Below are 12870 nucleotides of genomic sequence, written 5' to 3'. Positions count from 1 at the left end.
AAAGAGAAATGAAGTGCAATGACATAAATGACAGTAAGATTAAAGCACACAGAAAGAGTTACACTAAGAATAAAATGCATACTAAAAGAAAAAAGATTCAACAAAGAGCAGGCAGACTGGAATAAAAATGTATATTTGCAATAATAAACATTTTGAGGATGTTTGAATTAATAATTGCAGAGTGGGCTTTCTGTGTGCTGTGATGAAAAGGTGAACCTTACTCTTTATAAATGTCCAGAAAGTGCTCAGTGTGCGTCAGCAGGGAAAGGGAAGTGACATCACAGGCCTGCACATCATGCAGGAGGTAGCTAAGTGACGTGGAGTGTCGACCGATCAGGATGCTCAGACGAACAAAACTCTCACAGAGTGAGAAGAAGAGGTGAGTGCATGGCTCACCTAATGACGGGGACACACTCTCTGTGAAGGAGAACACATTGACACACACATTTTAAGTTAATGCATTTACTATTACTGCATTTATTAGATGCTAAAATCATGCATGTCAAAGACTCATTTACCTATAAAAAAAAAAACATTCAAATTCCAATATTTAAAACCCACGACATTCAGGGGGTCAGAGGTGGAAATGTAGAGTCAACAAAGAAGGAACCAGTTGAGAGACGCTCTCACCTCTATTGCGTAGCGGTGTGAGGAGAAGCTTCTTGACGCTGCTCAACCAGCAGTAGAACTGTCTCTCTCTGGAGGCCAGCTCATGGATAGCCGAGATAAAACCCATCATATTCTGGTCTGCCAACACCACACAGGTCTGACCACCGCTGCGCACAGTACTGATGTAACCCATCTACGCACACACACACAGAAATAAATGTCAGACATATAATAACAGCATGATAATGTTTTTGTGAAGTTTTCTGTCACTCCAGTATTTTGAGGATCCTCTCTGTTGTTTTTAATGTTTTGAAATGTTTCTCAGATTTCTCTTGACGTTCTCCCTTTGTTAAATGTGTGTCCACAATATTTTAAAATGGCACCTGTGAAGAATTACTGTCCCTGTGTGATGTACATATCTGTTGTCAGACAAAGACTCCTGCCAATACCAAACATGATCTTTTTTGTCATATTTTTTAACCTTAATCATTCTGAAATATGAGAAATATGTACAAATAAATACGCTCCAGTGTTGCAGTTGGAAAAGTGCTCTGCTCATCATCTTCCTTAAGGCCTTTACACATTGAGGGTGATTTTTTGTGTGATTAATTTGCATGTCAATATATATTTTTGAGCTGTGATTTTTGTTTTGAGTACTTTCACACAGAACATGAATATTATATTGCCAAAGAAAGACAATTTTTTTTAGAACAAGGTAATTTTTTTTTTTTAGATTTTGCACCATGAATAAAGGCATCAACTAATCATGTTGTGTAAAGCAGATGTCATATCTCAATGTCATGACAGTGGCAGACCTGTTGATCTTTTGTGTTTCTCAGCACCATGTATCATATGGCAAATAGTCTCGCTCACCAGACCTTTCTCAAGAAAACAAAGGTCTGGCTGGGTTGACTCTCACTTTAAGATTGGAGAAAAAACCGCCCCGGCTGCTTGTATTTCTTTAAACCAATCACAATCGTTCTTGGCGGTGCCACAGCAACGGTGCGCTTGCAAAAATATTGCCGGGGGGAAACAGGTTTTGGTGTAACACGCCCACAAAAATATCGCTTACAGGACGCAAACCATGGCAGAAAAATGGCTACATCCCCGCAAGATCAAACACCTCAAAAGTCAGTAAAGGACGTGTTGAAAACTGCAACCGGAGGTGGTAAGGCGGGACTTCAGCGGGTGGCTCGTTCCGCCCAATGAGAGGCTGATCTCTGCAGCGAACTTCCACCCACTCAGACTATATGGCAAAGGACATAAATATTATAAAGACAGCGAACTCAAGGACAACGTGTGGAGTAGCATCACCAAACAACAGCATGAAGGCTCTGTAGTCCAAACCAAGACCGCAAACATTATTATTCCTCTTAACCTTGACAAAAGCAGCACTTACCAGATCTGCTCCTTTTGTTCTTTCACCTTTCACAATTAAAGCCCTAGACATATAAACTGTGTAAAAGTTTACCAGAAGGCACTAAAATCCACTCAAAGCGAAACTGTAGAACAAGTGTTGCAACTGTAGCAAAGTCACATCACTGCCGTTATTGAAAAATTTTGATGTGCCCCTGTGTGTAAAGGCCTTTACTATCAGTCCTGTTGAAAGAAAACCACAGGCACTTGTGTTTTGTACACACAAACCTCTATACATGAGGGCAGCAGGGTGGGTCTGACTGTATAACTCTCTGCTCTGCTGGGTGACCTCTGGCTTGACCTTTGACTCTGTTTTGACCTCTCAGTCTGCGCTGACGTTGGCTCTTGCTGCTGGCCGCAGTACAACAGGACCGGCTGGACACATTCTCCATCAGCTAGGAGAAGGGAGTGGCTCTGACCGGCGGACACGTCCCAAACCCGAAGACCATCAGAGAGCTACAGTGGCCAGCCAGGGACAAAACACAGACTGCTATTAGGAGATTTACTGGTTTGTTGTAGATCTGTTAGTGTGACTACAACATGATTGATCTACTGTATATTTTTACCTGTTACCTGGCATACAGTATACTGTAGACTAACTCTTTCCTTATCTCTCCCTGTGATTCCTACATATGTGCATAAATATTCATATGACCTCGAGTATGTTTTTACAATATGATCTTCACCCACCTAGTGATTACACTGATATGCTCATTTATACTTTCCAGTCATACATTTCTGTGTAATATGCTGACAGGATATGGCATACATTTATTGATCTATTGACTAACTGGCTCTGTGAATGAAGTTATACCAGTGAATAAGCAAAGAAGAAATAAGCATTTCAAGAAATAAATAATATATGAGTGAACATGTAAAATACAGTCTGAAAGTGGTTGAGCACTGAATGAATGAAAGAACAGACATGCCTGACCGACAGGCTGCCGTACCTTTGCCTGTTGAGGTACAGTGACAGGACTGTTGACATGACCGAGCTGTCCACACATGTTGCTGCCCCATGAGAACACCTATAAAAAACCGAGGTAAGTTAGCTGGTGCAAATGTGTGTGTGCTCTTGAGACTTGATTTAAAGCTCAAGGTTACACTTAGGTCAGGGTAAAGCATGTAGTTGTGATGGTTAAGGAATAGTGTCAGGGGCTTGGGAGCATATTATGTCAGTGAGAGTTCTCATACAATCTCCTGTGCGTGTGTGTGTTTCTGTTACCTGGCAGTGAGCGGTGAGAGCCAGTGAATGGTGTGACCCTGCGGCGACTTTGATCACCTCCTCGCCTGTCAAAGACTTGATACACAGAGGCTGGAGTCTGGACACATACACACACACAAACACACAAACACACACACACACACACACACACACTGTGACAGCTTATCTACACTGGTGGCGTTTCAGCCCCGTTTTTAAGTTGTCCATCTGAGAGGCACGTCTGTACAGGCCATGTAACGCTTGGGTTTCACTCCTACTATATAAACATAAATGCAACCTAAAGTGTATTTTTATGCTTTGGGTTAACGCATGTAACTAACTAACTCTGTCCTAAACCCCTCCTGTCAAACAAGCACTGACATATGAACACACTTCATACAGTATCTGTTCAATTACAAGAATTTCAATCATCCCGATTGCGATGTGACCCCTATACCGTTATATAGCTGCAATACTATGAGAATCACTATCCTGTTTTCTTTGCAAAAACCTTTTGGGCCTTTAAAGCCCTTAACCCAAAGTGCTGACATGACTGTAACATCATGGAGTTTTCAGATTGGGCATTAAAGACTGAACCTCCAAACTGGTTGCAGGACAAACTGTGATAACGACAGCATACGTCATATTATTTTCTCATATTTTTTTCTATGTGTGTGTTTATGTGTCCACACCTGGCGAGCTGATCTCCATGACCCAGTTGTCCCTCAGACCCGCGGCCCCAGCTCCACACTTCTGTCTCCAGAGATGGCAGCCCGTCTCCAGCCTCCTCCGGTGCTGCAACCTGGGTCCGACCAGCAGAGGGTGGCCTGCAGGCACAAGGCCGCCGTCGCCGTGGAGACCCTGAAAGAAGAACACATGATCTAATGTAAAGTCCTGGTAACAGTGTTGTTCGAACCAACTGAACCATCACCTGCTAGTAACATTTGAGCATCTGTCAAGACTGTGAATTCACTTCATCTGTCATACCTAACAACAGCCACTACAAACAGAGGAAGCAGATGATGATGATACTGCAATAAAGGAGGTATAAGACACGAACAGAAAAAAATTTTGGTATAAACACGCCCTAGTGACTTGCCCTAGTGACTTAGTAACCTTTCCTGCAACAAACTTGTAAAACCTTGAATCCTCAAAATAGTCAGCAGTGAGCTGTGTGAATCTGTTGAGCTGAGGTAAGCAGGCACAGAGCAGGATATCAATGTAGCGACAACAGCAGAGGAAAGCAGGTTGAACTAAAAGAAACACACAGTAACTTAAGTCAAAATGAAGAATATCAACATGAGATAAGTTGCGTGGAAGATAGTGGAGATGTTATAAACCCCACTGTTCAGCCACACTAGAGCTATGCTTGGGCTTTAAGGGATTTATTGGTTAACAATAGGAAAAATAAATTGTGGTTTCTGTTAAAATAAATTGATTTAGAAACAGAAAATGAGAGTGAAAGGGCTTTCTGGCAGAAAACCCTCTACACAAACTTGCGTTCAGCCATATTTCCTATTAAGGCTGTCTCAAACTTAACAACATAAATATTGTAGGTGGGTCTCTTTGTATTTCCCATTGAAATGTTTTTCAGTGTACGTGAACCAATGCAATTCCAAAAAAAAAAACAAACAGTCAATATTAGACAGAGATTGTGTAACATTTCTCTTTTCTGATGAGAAAAAAGGATTCAGGAAGACAAAAAAACACTGGAAAATTGGACTGAATGTTGAGAAAGTATAGCCCCGCCCGGCCCAAACCCCGCAGGTAGTGTTGGGCCCAATCGGGTTTGGGCAGAGATTCAAAGCTCTAAGCCACACAGGTAATAAATTATTTACTGCTATTCCATATCTATATATGTGAAAAATACATGAAGACTTGGTGATTACTAAAACTGAAAAAAGTCTATGTGCTGCATGGTTTTAAGGTCTGTTTTGACTTTCACTCTGATGCTCCTGAAACTTTTGGCAAACCAGAAAACGAGAAGTTGGTCTACTGCGTCTGCTGATCAGAATTTTCCTAACTGTTCAAACATGCCTGTGTTTTGTGGCACTGTGGATATATAAAGTGTACAGAGACTCTGAATGGTTAATTGAGCTATGAGAGGGGTCTTTACATCTCAATAATTGTCTCATTGTGTTTAGACAATACAAGTTATATTGTGGCTAAGGAACTTTCAGATTTTTAATCTTGGTTATCTTCATTTTCTGCTGAAAACTAGTTAATGATTATGTTATCTCAAGAAAGCAAATAAGGTTATCCCAAGATATCAGTGATAACTCTATCATGTGATCATGTGTGTGCTGTGATCTGAGCTGATAACACCAAATCCAGAGAACCCATTATTGTTCAGTGTGTGAAAGTGAAGGGCAAACACAGGCTGAAGTATTGTGTGCCTCTGTTGATGATAACATTTCTATTCTTCCTTGTTAGCCAGGCTGCACCTTCACAAAGGCACACATTTCAGTGATTCTGCAGATGTTGTTTAATTCACTGGCACCAGATCCTGTATGAGAAGGGCATTTGTGCGGCCGATGGTGGCACACTTGGAGTCAATAAAACCAATCTCATACCTGTACACTTGATATAAAGCTCAAGCCTGCGGACAGTTAGCTCCGCACAAAAACTAAAAACAGGGGGAAAGCTAGCCCTACTGTTTCCAAATTCAAAAATACTCCGACCAGCAACTCTTAAGCTACCTAACTACAGTATGTTAATTAGCTTATGGCTAAATACTTCTTGGGGGGACAGCTTCTTCCAGCCTTCATGCTACGCTAAGCTAATAGCCTCCTGGTTCCATATATAGGGCTTTGGGTATCAATCTTCTCATCTAACCCTTGGCAAGACAGTAAATATTTCCCGAACATGCTGTAAAGTTCACACCCTTCCATTCCTACCACGGCTGGGTGTTCCAGGCAGGGAGCGTCTCCTGCTTGTGGCTGCTTTCCCCTTCTGGTTTATATTTGTGAGACTGGAGCTCTTCTGCCCCTGCAGTGTCTGCTTCTCCGCCTCCACACAAAGCCGAACTTCATCCAAGCACACAGGGGAGGAGGAGTACGCCACAGTCCCTCCACTGTTATCGAAGGAAAGAAGGTCAATGGTCAGGCAGCTAATACACTGTAGATGAGAATCATCTTGGTATGTGGTCACTGCAGTGTAATTGAGTTTTCATGGTGTGTCTGCATTAGTTGAAAATCCCCTTTAATATTCTAAATGTGTGTGACAACTGGAGACTATTGAAAGAATGATCAATTGCACTATACTTTACATTCTTGATCACACAAAGTGCCTCATCATCAACTACTGTTAACTTGGTCTTACTTGTTGGTTTGACTCTTAATTGGCGATTCTTCTTTGTAACTGGAAGTCAACAGATCCATGGAAGGAGTTGAGGAAACACAGCTGTCATCTGGAGAGAACAATGGCAGGAGGGAAGGAATTAAAACGTTTTGGGAGAAAGAAAATAGATCAAATACTAAAGAACAAAGTAACAAACAATGAAACGAACAAAACAACAACTGAATGAAACACAATGGAACAAACAAAGCAATGAACAACAACATTATCAAGGTGTTAACAGCTATGAACAAACAAAGAAACTAATGAAAAAGCATAAACAAGTTTAGGAACAAAAAAGGGATAAAACATGTGAATGAAGTTACACACAAAAGAACAACAAACTTCAAAACAGCGGCAGAAAAAAAGAGGTGAATTACCGACCTGATGTGTAACTGCTCAGTGAGTCGGTATCTCCTGGCTCGGTGGTGTGGTGCATCTCCAGTGAGTGACTAGAGAGTTTACGTAGGAGGTTCTGAAGCTGCGTTTCATCAGGGAAAGCAGGGTTCTTATTGGCTCTCCAGCCTGACAATGGGTAAGACTTGGGGCTGCCATCTGTCTCAGTGAGAGGGTGAGTGTGCCCAGTTGGAGGATTCGTCCTGAAGTTTTGCAAAGGAGGGAATGGAAAAAGAGAGAAGGCAAAGAAAAACTGAAATAGAAATCAACTGAAAGGGCAGGTCCATCTTTTTCAAATGGAAATGCTCGATCAGCAGTTAGCAAAAAGCAGTGACGTAAAAAAGAAAAATGGACCCAAGCTTTCAAAGCATAAGTTACGTAATACTGTACTGTTTAGTGTTAGATTTGCCATCCTCAGAAAATGGGCATGAAGCGGCTGCAGAGCCAGGACTGCCACCAACTGACCTTCCCCCAGGGTGAAACCTTCGTCTGTGGCCTCTTCTTCTGGGAGAGGTTTGCTGAGAATGCAAACCACAGAAGTGCATCAACCAGTGCTGAAAAAGCTGAGCCTCTTAAATGAGCACAGACACTTGATCTAAAACACTTTTTACAGCCTTTAGATTCTGTAATTGTATAGCTCTTTGGTTGCAACAGGGTATTAGGGCTGCCCAAACACATATCTCTTTCCTCTAATTTCTACTTCTTGGTGTATAGTTACCTCGCTAGTCATGACTTCAGTCAGTTCCACCCCCAGCGGACAGTACTGGCCACCATCAACCGTAGACGGCTCCTCCCTCTCTGTCACCGAATAGTGAGGTGACTGACCACGCTCCCTCTTCTCAGAAGGATTCTGGGTATTCTGTGGAGGCAAAGTGCGAACTACAGCAAGGCTGTGGTAGGCACCACAAGCCACCTGTGGGGAAATAAATAGAGATGGTATTTCTGGATAAAGCACATTGTATTTTTTGTCATTTAGATGTGGCAATGGTGATAACAGGAAGAGAAACTACCTGAATTACATGTCTTCCCGCCAAGTGCTCCACCTGTGCCAGAGATAGAAATAATAATACAGTTTAGTCAAGTGCTTACACACATGCAAAAACACCATCAATTCACCATCAGTCAGCATACTTTTAGACTTATTTTCTCTCTCACCAGCTGAAAGACAAAAGATTCAATATTCAACAATAGTATCAATATCCACAGCAGGATTGTGTCAATGGTTTTCATTTTGACTTGCTGACATGTGACTGAGTTTTGAATGCTTAAATTCATTGAGCTTTACGCAAATTACCTTCTGTGGTCTCCACACAGGAAAAGCGCTAGTGACCAGGCCAAGCTGGCAACCGCTGCCCCACGCCCACAGCTCATTCTGGGCCGACAGAGCCAGGCTGTGCTCCCGTCCAAGAGCCAGATCCACAACCCGTACAACTGCTGGAGGAATGACCTCACTGTCCACCACAGTGACTGGGCAAGGCTCTGGAACTGACACAGGATGTTTTACATAACTTATCTTCCCTCAACATTTATCCATTGATAAAAAAAATGCATCAATAAGTGAAAGGAAAAATTAAAGAAAGACATATGGGAGGGGCACTGATGTAAGGAAAATGAAAGGACGGCAAGCAGTGGGTTGGATGAACAAACAACTTGGGAAATATGGGAAGAAAAGAAGGAAGGAAGGAGATAAAGTGTTGACCAACCTGTGATGTTTGTGACGGTACCCCTCTCAGTCAGCCCACACTGTCCTGCAGTGTTCTCCCCCCACATGTAGACACTGCCCTGCTCAGTCAGTGCTCCACAGTGGAAACCACCCGCAGCAACATGCACCACTGTCCTCCCCTGCAGAGACACTTCCAGCACTGGAGCAGACACCGGGATGCTCTGATCCCTCCACAACAGCTCTCCGAAGGAATACACCTGTCCACCTGGAGGACAACAACAACTCAGTGGAAATAGGTCATCTTAATTTTAATGTCTCTAATTCACATAGGTGATGCATCTTAAGGTAGAAACATATACTTGTTTAAAAATGTATGGGAGGAATATAGTGGGTGAAGATGTAATAATGTAACCATGGCAACCACAGCCTAGCTTACTGCAGCAACTTTTTTTTTTTTTTTTTTACAATCCCCAGCTACAGATCCACACAGAAGACAAGTCTCTCTTTTCAATACTGGTGGGGCGATATGGACGAATAAAATCACGCTAATCATTACAACATCTTATACTCACTAGGCTGAGAATGAGAATTTTAATTCACAATATGATTATGTATTGTGTGTTAAACCAAACACACACACTCACCCTGTGTCAGCAGAAGTCCATGGTGTTCTCCTAGGGCAGCCTGCAGGACAGGCCTGGACAACAGCACTCTCTCTGGACATTGCTGTGCAGTGGGGCCTGCTGACTGCCAGATGTGGAGCAGTCCTCGCTCTGGAGGTGTGGGGGCCCGCTCATCTGCAGGGCTGCCACAATGCATGCAAATAAATCACTAACGTTGGCCTGAAATGGGCCTTAAAGATAGACATAACCTGACCTCAGCTAAAACACATCTTGTCCAAACCCAAACCAGCTGAACACCAGCCAGGTCCTGAAACCACTGCAGATTTCTAATTTTGGAATTAGCTGTAAGACACACACACACACACACAAAAAAAAGGCTCACTGAATTCCAGCTCAATCATCCGCCGACCATGACTTGTTTGTTGAGCATCTGCAGACCCTGACGTGCTTTGAGGGAGGAGAGCAACATCTGTAAATAACTCGCTCACACTGAACTGGCCATAAGTATATTGCAGAACTGCAATGCAGAGGTGCAAACACTGGCCAGACACTCTTTTGATGTGGTTCTCATTGCTGCATGTCTCAGCAACAGCCCCTCAGAATACGTAAGGTGAAGCCAGTTAGTAATAAATCCAGACGATCTGTTTCACTTGAGGTTTTCATCAAAACTTTTGTACAGTAAAGTCGGACTAATAGTAATACAGACATTTTTTAACACATAACAACTAGTAATTAAATTGAGCTAATCAGTCTCTTGTAACCCACTTTGAACTGAAATAAAAGTATAAAAGTTGCTATATACACTGAGGGTGTAACTACATGTATATTTGTATTGAGCTGTTCGGTACAAGGCTTTAAGTTCAATGTGCATTACAAGCCAAACGATGCATTTAACTATGCTGTTACATTTGGAGAATAAAACACAACTTTAATTGTGTTTAACATAATGTTCTCACTCAGTGTCACATGCTGTCTGACCCTCCCACCCCCAAACCAGTGAGACTCATCAGTGGGAATACTTCAAACATGTCAACTTATTTTTACAGACATCACCTCAGTGTGTCAATCAGTAGAATTAGATGAAAACAAGGAGCAACACAAGCTACAACCTAACGTTATCCCCACAGCGGTGAGGCAGCCATTCCTAACTGATTTAAACAGGGAAAAAGAAATCACCACGATGACGACAACATAACATTTAAAGCCACAGATATGTAACATATTCCTTCATGAGCAAACCGTAATCCCAAATTATGATTTTCAAAAACAAGGACATTTCTCTGGTATTTCAGATGTGGAATAACTTATTTTGTTTGTGTTTGTAACTACAAAACTAAATTTTACATTTTATAAGGATCTGTTTTTGTTTTACATGCTGCTGCTAAGAAGACACCTCAGAAGATGGGTCACTCAGGTAGGCCTATAGCTCCATCATTGCTCACATCATACTTTATGATGTCAGATTTTATAAATTAAAAATGATAAAAATTAAAGTAACTTTTCTGGCACAGATAAATTTTTGCTTTATTGAACCGTGAATTTTGTGTACCCTTACATCCCTAATATAAACAATGTAAAGTTTAACTGACAGATTAGGAGATCATCAGTCAATCTTAATTCACATCTCGTCTGCATCACATTTAACACCATGAGATAACTGGAGAGATATAATCAGGACAGGGACAGCTCAAGAATGTGTGTGTGTGTGTGTGTGTGTGTGTGTTTACCTTTCCTCTCTGCTCTCCATCACTTTAGACTCTCCATTCCACAGGACAGTGCAGGCATCTTTATTAACATTTCTTCTGGTGTTCTGTTCGTGCTCAACAATAAATCATTTTTTAGGTTCATCTGGCTCCACGTGCTTGTCCTCTGTAAAACACCTGTTTATCCCCCCCCCCCCAAAAAAGGATAAAAGTAATATTCTTCATCATAGTTGCAGTTATTGATGCTTATAGAAACTTTCATTTCATTTTAATGTGCTATGAAAATCAACACCAAACTCTAACTCTAATAATCTTGCTAAGCATGAACATAAATATATATATATATATATATATATATATATGTATATGTATATATATATATATACCATCTCACATTCCTGTTATATTCTTGTGTTTGATTATTACTATTATTATTATTATTATACCTACTTAAACTGCATTGCTGGAGGGAGCCTATGATCCAAGTTTCTCAGTTAAACCTAAAAATTAATCCATCATAGTGAAGTCACTTTATTACTAATACATTAATACATGTAAATTGCAATTACATTTGTTAAAATGATGTCATCATGTTGTTTGACCAAACTTCTATTATAATACTCATTATTATTATTAATAATATTATTGTGATTGTTGTTATTGTTGCTGTTTCTATCATTTTATTTTATTTTATCTTAGCTATTTTATGGTCTTCATCTGTTTGTTCAGAAACCTTGAGGTAAATTATTCTGTCAAACTACCAATTGCAAGCTCAAGAATGAATTTTCAGGGTAACGTTATTAATTTTAATTATGAGCTCGCTAGGAGTGGTTTCTTTTGATCTTTAGTGGATGCTTATGATCTATGATGGCATGCTGACAGGTCTCAACACCTCCATTACCAGTAAAACTATTTGCGAGTGGTGTCAGTGTAGCTCCACGCTCCATACGTGCTTCACATTAACTACATCTCTTTAAACACACATTAAACCAACACAGAGCTCCTGACGTTAATCGTTGTGCCGATAAAGCCATTTACGTACACACAGATTAGCTAACGTTGATAAACAGCAGACATGTTCTGTCACCGAGTAAAGATACAGCTGTAACTTTCTGTCAAGTAACGTTACACGTTTGCCAGCTTTTTAACATACAACGTTAGCGAAGTTTACTTTGCTCTGAAACACTGCATGAAGGCCGTGTATTATCAGTGAAGCTAAGAGAAGGTAAAGCTAATAAACTAAAGTTGGTTAGCTTAATGCTACCGCTGCTAAAGAAGCTAACTAAACTTACCAACTGCCGCTCTGAGGTCGGGATATCGCCGCGGAGGTTTGTGTTGCGGCAACTCTGAATGAGTCCGGATAACTGTGTGAAGCTGTCACATCAGAAACACTGAGCTATGACATTTTTTAATGTCTCAATCAGTGCAGCGCAGTGAAAGCAGAAGTTGTCTCTGACACTTCTGTGTTGTTGATGGGAGGCACCTCTCCGATGGCAGCCGGGCAGGGACAAATGCTGCGGCTGTGCCACACCTGTTGCTGCTCGGTATGTCACAGAGGCGACAGTGAAATAAAGATGTTCCACTCTGTCACTATTTTAAATAGTTAGACATTGAACTCTATAAATTATAGCAGCCAGTCGCTAAACATGTTATTGCATTATTATTATAAATGTGCTTTACGTGAAACAATCATTTTGATTGGTCTGTGACAAATAGGGTGGGCACACCTAATACTAAAAAATAGGCTACTGCTCTGAGAACATGCAAAGAAAGACTTTTCTCTGTTTAGAAATAAGAGTTGCAGCTCAAACAATGAGGGTTTAATAAGAAAAGCGGTAGTGAGATGCTGGGTGGGTGAGTACTTCGTGATTGAAGCTAAAATGGGACATTTTTCTTAAGTGGAACCAGCATGTTTCCATG

General features: G+C 41.2%; 1 protein-coding gene across 4 annotated transcripts in view; it reads right to left on the bottom strand.

Annotated features, from left to right (window-relative positions):
* The window catches only part of LOC117251677 (alsin-like), a 33168-nt gene extending 20731 nt beyond the window's left edge, over nt 1-12437 (bottom strand). For 3 of the 4 annotated variants that reach the window (XM_078174403.1, XM_078174404.1, XM_078174405.1), the window contains exons 1-17: nt 12243-12437; nt 10975-11127; nt 9269-9429; nt 8665-8889; nt 8256-8446; nt 7972-8004; nt 7680-7874; nt 7352-7479; nt 6950-7164; nt 6551-6638; nt 6127-6302; nt 3922-4090; nt 3251-3347; nt 2976-3053; nt 2254-2481; nt 631-802; nt 222-417 (exon numbers count right to left, since the gene is read on the bottom strand). In XM_078174403.1, coding sequence (XP_078030529.1) covers nt 222-417; nt 631-802; nt 2254-2481; nt 2976-3053; nt 3251-3347; nt 3922-4090; nt 6127-6302; nt 6551-6638; nt 6950-7164; nt 7352-7479; nt 7680-7874; nt 7972-8004; nt 8256-8446; nt 8665-8889; nt 9269-9429; nt 10975-10994 — 2372 coding nt within the window. In that variant the 5' untranslated portion in view covers nt 10995-11127; nt 12243-12437. The remainder of the gene's footprint in view (nt 1-221; nt 418-630; nt 803-2253; nt 2482-2975; nt 3054-3250; nt 3348-3921; nt 4091-6126; nt 6303-6550; nt 6639-6949; nt 7165-7351; nt 7480-7679; nt 7875-7971; nt 8005-8255; nt 8447-8664; nt 8890-9268; nt 9430-10974; nt 11128-12242) is intronic. The other variant, XM_033618175.2, reaches the window with a different exon arrangement.
* Between the last annotated feature and the right edge of the window lie 433 nt (nt 12438-12870).

The sequence above is a fragment of the Epinephelus lanceolatus genome, chromosome 14, assembly GCF_041903045.1.
Source record: "Epinephelus lanceolatus isolate andai-2023 chromosome 14, ASM4190304v1, whole genome shotgun sequence".
Taxonomy (NCBI): Eukaryota; Metazoa; Chordata; class Actinopteri; order Perciformes; family Serranidae; genus Epinephelus; species Epinephelus lanceolatus.
The sequence above is the reverse complement of the archived record's forward strand: the minus strand, read 5'-3'. Positions and strand labels throughout refer to the sequence as shown.